At 55.9% G+C, this 8,181-nt stretch overlaps 3 protein-coding genes across 3 annotated transcripts; 2 read left to right on the top strand and 1 right to left on the bottom strand.

Moving 5' to 3' along the window:
- Positions 1-660: 660 nt before the first annotated feature.
- Positions 661-1,509, bottom strand: BBK36DRAFT_1115485 (hypothetical protein; the record flags this gene model as incomplete). The annotated part of the gene is made up of 1 exon (XM_024890135.1): positions 661-1,509. The coding sequence occupies one exon, from the start codon at positions 1,507-1,509 to the stop codon at positions 661-663; it is 849 nt and encodes a 282-aa protein (XP_024751668.1).
- Positions 1,510-1,857: 348 nt separating this feature from the next.
- On the top strand, positions 1,858-3,068 carry BBK36DRAFT_1114293 (hypothetical protein; the record flags this gene model as incomplete). Its single annotated transcript, XM_024890011.1, has 2 exons — positions 1,858-1,976; positions 2,033-3,068. The coding sequence occupies 2 exons, from the start codon at positions 1,858-1,860 to the stop codon at positions 3,066-3,068; spliced, it is 1,155 nt and encodes a 384-aa protein (XP_024751667.1).
- Positions 3,069-4,427: 1,359 nt separating this feature from the next.
- Positions 4,428-7,652, top strand: BBK36DRAFT_1134921 (hypothetical protein). The gene is made up of 3 exons (XM_024892463.1): positions 4,428-6,999; positions 7,056-7,464; positions 7,552-7,652. Exons 1-2 carry the CDS (start codon positions 4,826-4,828, stop codon positions 7,387-7,389), a joined length of 2,508 nt encoding a protein of 835 aa, XP_024751666.1. The 5' UTR covers positions 4,428-4,825; the 3' UTR covers positions 7,390-7,464; positions 7,552-7,652.
- Positions 7,653-8,181: the final 529 nt, after the last annotated feature.

Below are 8,181 nucleotides of genomic sequence, written 5' to 3'. Positions count from 1 at the left end.
TCGGCTTCTTTTTCACCATGTGCGATCTGCAGTGCAGACTATATCTCTGCGTATGACTCTGTGCCAGGACACAAACATGTCTCTCGATGATTCATACTTTAGCAGCTAGAGAAGTCGAAGCAGCTTGGATGATGAAGCTTCAAGGTTGCTCATCGTGGAGTCGACTCAACTACATGGAGCCCCTTGGGCTTGCACAGCGTATATCGGCTATCCACGGCAACCCGAACGCCTTGCATGTTTACGCGAGAAGATCGACTACCACAGGGCTGGAGTGTACTTTGAGGGCAAAGACATTCTGGTTGACGGTCCACCTGCCATCGCCCAGCTTCACATGACAATTAGCATGCTTCTAGACCCCCCTACTGCGAACGTTTGTGTCAGAGGGGGCATATGCTGCAATAGCGTGGGGCATATTGGCTTGGATGAAACAACGAGCGGGTGGTGATCAAATCATGACTAGAACTACGCGTTTATTACCCCTTGGCCTGTATAGATGCAATTCTTCTTTGACACTCGTAGCATATCCAATCCGACGAACATGCACCGTTCAACGCCATTTCCCAGCTGCCAGATTCCATCCAATACCCTCCCATAAACGCCTGATAAAGCACTTGATATCCGTACATCATACCCTCATGACATCGCCCTGTTTCACAGCCATCATTGCTTGATATCGAGCACCTGCTTCAACATACTCTCGCTGGCCCTCCACCACCGAGCTCTCTGCTCAAGGTCGTCCGCAACTCCCCCAAGAGCAGCCTCCTTCCTCCTGCGAGCTTCCCGCGCCGCAGTGGTGCTGCTCTGCCGTTTCGCCTCCAGCGGCTGCAGCTCGGCCTGCAGCCTCTCCGCCTCCTTTCTCTTCCTGGGAACCTTGGCCTGCAGGGCCTCGAGCTCCCGCGCCAGCTCCTGCTGCTCCGCTTTCCGCTTCGCCACGAGGCCGAGCGTCTTCGTCAAGGGCAGCCGGAGGTTTGGATCCGACGCCGAAGTCTCCTGCTGGCTCTTGAGTTCCTTGATGCGCTTCTCCAGCTCTGCTATCTTTGCAGGCAGCTCTTCCAGACGCGCCGTCTCGAGCTGGATGTTTTCGTACCGCTTGCTCAGCTCCCGGCCTCTCTTTTCCAAGTCGGACACCAGGTCGGCCACCTCCAGCTTGAGGTTCTTCAGCTGCGCTTTCGCCTCCGCGTTTTCTCGCTCCAGATCCAGGTTTTCTTGCAACGTGACGATGAGAGGCGGATCCCCCACGATGGCGCGGATGAATTTCTCCTTGGTCACCTGCTCCACGTAGGAGAACCGGAGTTTGGCGAAGAGCTCTTTGTAGTGTATCAGGTCTGCGTCCAGGCTGGTGGGTGAAGGGCTGTCGAGCGACGTGTTGGACGCGTCAGAGATGCGCTGAGGGGCATCGTTTGGTGTTGAATTTGAGATGGATTCACTGAGTTTGATGATGGATAGTTCGGTGCTCGACTGCAGCCGGCGCAGAGTCTCGAGGACCTGAGCTGGGTCTTTGGCGCTCATGGTGTACTTGAGCTGCGATTTCTCATTCAGAGGCGCTATAAGATGAAGGCTTGACGTTGCCTCTGAGCTCGGACAGCTTCTCCTGAAATCCAGTCGGGCTTGTGAGAAGTTGAATCAGAGTGTTTACATTGAACCCGATGCAGTTAGTCCGACAGGCTCATGCGTGCTTATCTTATCGGCAGGGGTATCATGTGCGCTGAGTCATCTTTAAAGGCTTCCCGATTCTCGGCCATTCACCAAGCCTGTTAGAATAGAACACCTTCCTCTGTCAACCCCCAAACCTTTATGCTTTGTCTGCGCAGCTTCGCCGGAATCTTTACCAACATCTCTCCCACATTGCTCCTTGCTATGCCCAACGACGAGCTCCTTACAGACGACTATGTGGCCGATCTGCTGGCCCAAGAGGCCAACGACTGCTCGATAAAGTACTCCGCAATGGGATTGGAGGCTTTCAACACCAAGAACAAGTAATGGAGCCCGCCATTCGCTGACAAGGGAATATCATTCTGACGGAGTCAAAAAGGCCGTCCAACGTACCGAAACCGAATACGAGGTTCCTCAGAAACATCATCAAGGATACGGATTCGCACAACAAGGCGCTACTGGCCAAGGAAGCGGCCGAATCCAAAGCGAGGCTCCGGGACTTGGAGCGCGCCGACCAAGCGAAGCGACGAAAGGCAAATCCCACAGATGGAGATGTGCGGAGGCGGCAGCTGGGCAACATTCAATCTATTCTTGGTGGATCGAGGCACAAACGGGACGACAACACAAGACGAGCAGACGACGACGAAAAGTCAAGGAATAGGGGCGACGGCGACCGCTCTTCGCGCAGAACGTCGCATCGAGAAAGGGACACCGACAGCGATCGTCGCAAGGCGAGGAAAGACTATGGACGATTGTCGCGCAGTCCCGAGAGCGACGAGCGAAGGAGTCACCACGAAGATCGACCGCGGAGCTCACGCAAAAGACATCGCGACAATTCCACCGAGGATAAACACAGGCATGGTCGCCGCCGCCACAGGTCCCGGTCGAGGTCACCCCGCCATCGACACCGCTCGCGGTCGCCTCGGACCAAGAAAAGCAAGCATCGGAGTCGCTCTCCCTTGCCTGCGGAGAAGCGCTCACCGAGAGATTTGCATAGCAGAAACGACGGCGACGATTCAGATCCTCTGGAAGAAATCATTGGGCCTGCACCACCTCCCAAGTACCGCGGCCGCGGGACCGTCGCAGGGACTTCCAGCCTCGATCGGCGATTCTCCGAGTCGTACGATCCAAGCACGGAGGTGCTGCCGGAGGAGGAGGCGGGAGACTGGGACGATGCAGTGGAGGCTTTTAGGGACCGCCAAAAGCTGCGTCGGATGCAGGACGAGCGGATGAAAGCCGCAGGTTTCGCTGATCACCAGATTCAGAGGATCAACAACAGTCAACGAGAGAAGACAGAGGAAGGCGTGGTGTGGTCCAAGGCTGGAGAGGAGAGGGCGTGGGATCGAGGGAAGAGGGACGATGAAGATGGTGATGGCGACATTATCTTGCGCGGTATCCTGTCGGAAGATTCATGAAGCAAGCAACATGCTTGACCGGAACGTGATATTGGAAGCACAATGAATAGCTCCTACTTGTTGCTGGGTGGCTGTTTAGGGGTCCGTGTATGATGTACCTAGCGTCTAATTGCGATGAAGCCGATACGAATCATGAATCATGATGCAGCACTTAGTACAGTCAAGATGGTCTTGACAGCCCAGCAAATCGTTACATATTCTTGAGAAAATTGATTAATTACCACTTCGTAACACGACAACAGGAAATGTCAAAAATAGAGGCCTCCTCAGATCCTATCAGACTCGTGCACTTGCAAGGGGTTCCCAAACAGACGATATGAAAGAGATACGGCGTCTTCGTATTCGCATGAGCCCTCTCTGGCCCCTGTCATGAGCACGTGTGCCTTTTTGATATCTGCGCTTCACCTTGAAGACGAGAAGTCGCGCAAGACAGACAGACAGTATGTCTTATCTGTACCCTGTCTCGCCGACACACACAAAATGGGATGTGTGTTTCTCGCCAGTTGATCACAAGCCATTTTCCGCTATGCAGCTGCGAGTGCCGACAGAGTGAGGGAAAAGACAAGACAAGAACATCAAAGTCATGCCATCTCCACATGATGGCGTCACGAGCCGTTGCGTCATGCAGCGTCTCTGGAACTGGACATGGGGCTATTTTTGCACCTTCAGTGGATCGCAGTGGTCCCTATCAGAACCTAATTCTAGGTGACCCTTTTTGGCGCTGGTTTCGGTTATTTGATTCAGGAAGTTGCTCAGGATGATTGGGTTGACGGTTTGTGTGGCTTCAGGGCTGACGAGTAGACGCTGCAGATAAGGGAGCTTGTGCGAAGGACCATGGAGCAGAGGGTGATGGAGGCACAAGAATCTCTGTGCACCTGATGCATCGGTTCTGCATATCATCATCAACATCATCATCGGCAGCATCAAAAGGAGCCTCGCGTCAAAGCTCGTCAAGCTCCACCAGATCAGACTGCTACTAGCTCCCAACCCGTCGTCCCACAGCCAAGCAGCCGCCAGCACTAATCCGACGCATCGGTCTTTCACCCGCGATGTAGTCTACTGATTGTCCGGAGTGGTGAATGAACGAGTGCCGGATTACAAGCAGTGATCTGATCTGCATGCAATCTGAAAGATGTCGTGTTTCTAGGTTCGAGGTGGTGCGATGTAAGACGCATGTATGTAGGTACTCCGTACGAGTACGCGTACATGGAGGTGCAGTTAGGTACTAGCCGACAGCATTCCAGCTGCTTCGACCACCTGAAGCGGAATTTACAGGCGTGACTTGGCGACACTTGGCGGCCTCAGCCCCCGCCAGCCGCGCCCTCCACTGCCGGCCGCTCCCTAGAATACAGGGCAGTAGCCCAACTGCACGACTTTACCCGCCCCGCCTCGGCCGGGCTGTTTATTCCTCAGCCTGCCAACCTGCGTTCATCATTAGACATCGACTCTTCCCACCCGTGCGCTTCTCCTGCTTGCATCCGTCCTACGTTGTATTCTCGTCCTCTCCTAGAACGTGATTCTTTGTCCTTCTGCTGCGTTCGTGCTTCTTCGTCTCCTCTTCATCCGATACGCATCTTCTCTGTTGTTGTTCCTCTCGTCCCATGACGTGTCTCAGCTGGCCGACGTCAGCCTCTCGTCCCTGAGGCGGCATTCCTTCGCGGGCGAACAAAAACACCATCGAGAGAAACCATACGCAGACCCAAGAAAGCAGAAAGCGTTCCCCTCTGCTGCCGGCCCGACCAGCCGCGCTCCTCACGATGCGCACTCCACGGATCGTGATCCTCGTCCTTTGCATATCCACGTCCCTCTTCCTCCTTTTCCGCGCGGCGACAGCTTCCAGGACACCCGCAGCCTCCCGATACCCCACCAGCGTCCGACCGACCACATCCGTATGGGGCCTCCTCTTCTACAACACGCCCTTCTCCCTCTTCCCTCCCAATGCCGCCATCAGCTTGACCGATGACAACAGCACATCCTTCGCGGCCCGCCCCGCTGCCTTTGGGCCCCGGCTGCTGCCCAGCGGCCTGAGCGGGCAGCTGTGGGTTGGCAGCGGCTTCACCGACGACAGCCTAGACGGCAATGGCGAGCTGGGCTGCAGCGACCTGCCCGGCTGGGATGCTGCGGGTGCGAAGCATGCGTTGAAGCAGTCTTCCCACGGCGCTGCGCAGCACGGGGGCGTTTCCAAGTCGATGCGCCGCCCGGGGCGTGCCGGAGAGCTCCTTGGCTTGGACATGCCCAAGAAGGATGCTGAAGCGAGCCTCGAACAAGTCCCTGCGAACGATGGCACCGATAACCACCTCCACAAGGGGCCCCGCGGTTCCCTCACTCGCCGAGATTCCTCTACGTCTTCCCACGCCGATATCCAGTCGATCCAGGAGGGAGCCGAGATCAAGGGAAAGATTGTACTGCTGATGCGCGGAGGTTGTGGGTTCCTGGACAAGGTCATGTGGGCGCAGCGAAGAGGTGCCATTGGCGTCATTGTTGGCGACAACATCAAGGGCGGTCCGCTCATCCAGATGTTTGCTCACGGCGACGAGGTTGACGACGTGGCGATCCCGTCCGTCTTCACGGCCCGGACGACTGCGCAGCTGCTCTCCTCGCTCACGCAGCCCGGCAGTTTTATCGAGGACACGCTGGACGACAATGGTAATCCCGTCCTCAAAGTTCAACAAGGCGCCAAGGCCTTGAAAAGCAAGGGCCCAGTCTCCAAGAAGAAGACACCATCGAAGAGGCCCAAGACTTCGAGCAAGGAAAAACGAAGCATAAGCGCCAAGGGAATGGAGGCCAAAGACCAGCCAAGTGGTTGGCTCTCGCGCCTCTTCAGCTGGGGCACGTCTTCTCGCGGCGTCCACAGCGAAAGCAGGCCGCCCAGCAGTGGGCAGCTGGACTGGGTCATGGTGGAAGATTGGGATGACGAGCAGGACAGCACCATCAAGCCCAGCGCGGCGAAGACAAAGAAACTGCCAAAGCGACCCAAGGTGGAAGGCGACGACTTTGTCATTGGGGTTCAGGACTGGCGTGACCCGGATCTCCTGGGCAAAGCGCGGGTGACGTCTGGGGGCAAGAAGGCGTCAAATAAATCCAATCTCAAGGGCGACATCTCCGACAAGGAATCCGACGCCGATGAGCCAAAGGGAGGGAGCATTACGCCGAGCAGCGGTGAATATAAGATGCGCAAAGTATCTGATGATGAAGGTGAGGCCGATGCCGCCTCCGAGCTGAAAAGGTCTCCGTCAACCAAGAGCCACGGTCTCATTTCAAGAATCTTTGGCGACGACAACGACGAGGACGACTCAGATGGCATCGTTCTCGACCCGGTAGATGACGACTACCAGGACGACGTACCAGAAGAGGACGGAGAGCCCGTGCGCCATGAAGGCCTCTGGGTAACCATCACGCCAACCAGCAGCGCCAGTCCATTCTTCGACACTCTCCTTGTGCTCGTCATCAGCCCTCTGGTGACGCTCTCGATCGTGTACGCCCTTTTGGTTTTGCGCGCCAAGATCCGAAGGAGAAGATGGCGGGCCCCCAAGTCTGTGGTCGAGCGTCTCCCAGTCAGGACATACCACACCGTTGCCCGCTCCCCCAGCATGTCTCCCAGGGTGCCTTCTCCGGGAAGCGCAACGCCGACGACGCCGCTGTTGCAGCACAACAACAGTTCCAGCCCGCCCAGATCGAGACCTCGCTCCAGGACGACCACTGGGGTCTTGGAAAGTGCAAACTTTCTAACTCCGACTCCCAGTGACCCGTCATTGGCGCCACGGGACTCTCGCCCCAGCCGTCCAGGGCATGAACGAGGGGCCTTTTCGGCAGAGTGGAAAAAGTACATGGGAAGGCAGGTGGAATGCGTTGTCTGCTTGGAGGAGTATATCGATGGCGTAAGTAGGGTAATGAGGCTTCCATGTGGCCACGAGTTCCACGCCGACTGCATGTGAGTTCCCATCTTCTCTTGTCCGTTTCATTACACATCATACTAACACTGGGAAGCACTCCGTGGTTGACCACACGTCGACGAACATGCCCCATCTGCAAAGGGGATGTAGTCCGCTCTTTGGCTCGTGGCTCGTGGGCTGGTCCTCGATACGAGCCATACCGGGATGATGGCGACGATGATGACGATGACGAGCAGGTAGCCGAAGGCTCGGGCTATCGATCTTCCAGCGGCGACGAGGACATTGAGCAGGGCGTCGCGGAGGCAGAGCCGGCGGAGGCGCGTCGTCCCAACTGGCAGGACAACCTGTTTGGCATGTTTCCCGGCGGCATTGGGGGCAGACGCAGGGCGCCATCTCCATCCCCGCCGTCGGATGATCGCCGGGCTTGATTTAGTTGTCTCGTTTATCGTTCAGAGCCAGTCCTAGATGGAGTCTATCGCCCGTTGAACCACTGCACGCCGCTCGGAGAGTTGGTAGAGGGGCTCTTGCGGGCACATCTCTCCTCAAATCTCAGCTAAACGGTATACCTTGTTGTCAGGAATTACAACAAGCATACGCTACGGCGTATGGGCACTGAAGGGACAGGAGCTGTTTTCATTTGTGTTTTCATTTGTCAATTTGGGATCAAGCAAGCATCGGTGGAATTGTGGCCCCTGAGGCCTTTTGTCATTGGGCCGGCAGTATTTTTATGGGTTTCTCTGTTTTGCGTCCTTGCCGCGAGGGCAAGATGATTTGGCTACGCTGCTCGTGTATGAGAAGCGTTGAGATACGGGGGGAGAGAGGCGGTTTTTTGAAGACCGTTTGTGTGGGGTTCGAATGGAAAGCTCAGTTGATACCCCTTGCGTTCATGGCAGATGGAATCTGTAGTTGAACTTGCGGATACCTAGTTGTGGTAATGGACAGGCAAAGCTGTGCGTGGGCTGGCTTGCCTTGCAGTTGTGCCGTCAATGTGTATTACTGATAGATGCTGAACTTGGTACCCTCTGCCTTCCGCCTTTGAAGAACTCAGCCATATGAAGATTGTATGCTCAAAACCGCTCCGCGATAGTTGTAGGATTCAAGGAGGGGATGCAACACCTCGCAAGCCAAGCAACCCAATATCCTGCCAGACTGGTGTTGCTCTCACTCTCAGAAGCAAGCGCCTTTTGGTTCGTTTTGATTGCAATAGAGGTAAGACACGT

This window comes from Trichoderma citrinoviride, assembly GCF_003025115.1.
Source record: "Trichoderma citrinoviride strain TUCIM 6016 unplaced genomic scaffold BBK36scaffold_4, whole genome shotgun sequence".
Classification (NCBI taxonomy): Eukaryota; Fungi; Ascomycota; class Sordariomycetes; order Hypocreales; family Hypocreaceae; genus Trichoderma; species Trichoderma citrinoviride.
The sequence above is the reverse complement of the archived record's forward strand: the minus strand, read 5'-3'. Positions and strand labels throughout refer to the sequence as shown.

What these genes read in the sequence shown, in the direction of transcription:
- BBK36DRAFT_1134921 (XM_024892463.1), top strand. Translation starts at nt 4,826, where the DNA reads ATGCGCACTCCACGGATCGTGATCCTCGTCCTTTGCATATCCACGTCC. An exon ending in GAGTTCCACGCCGACTGCAT is followed by an intron (nt 7,000 to 7,055) that starts GTGAGTTCCCAT and finishes AACACTGGGAAG; the next exon opens with CACTCCGTGGTTGACCACAC.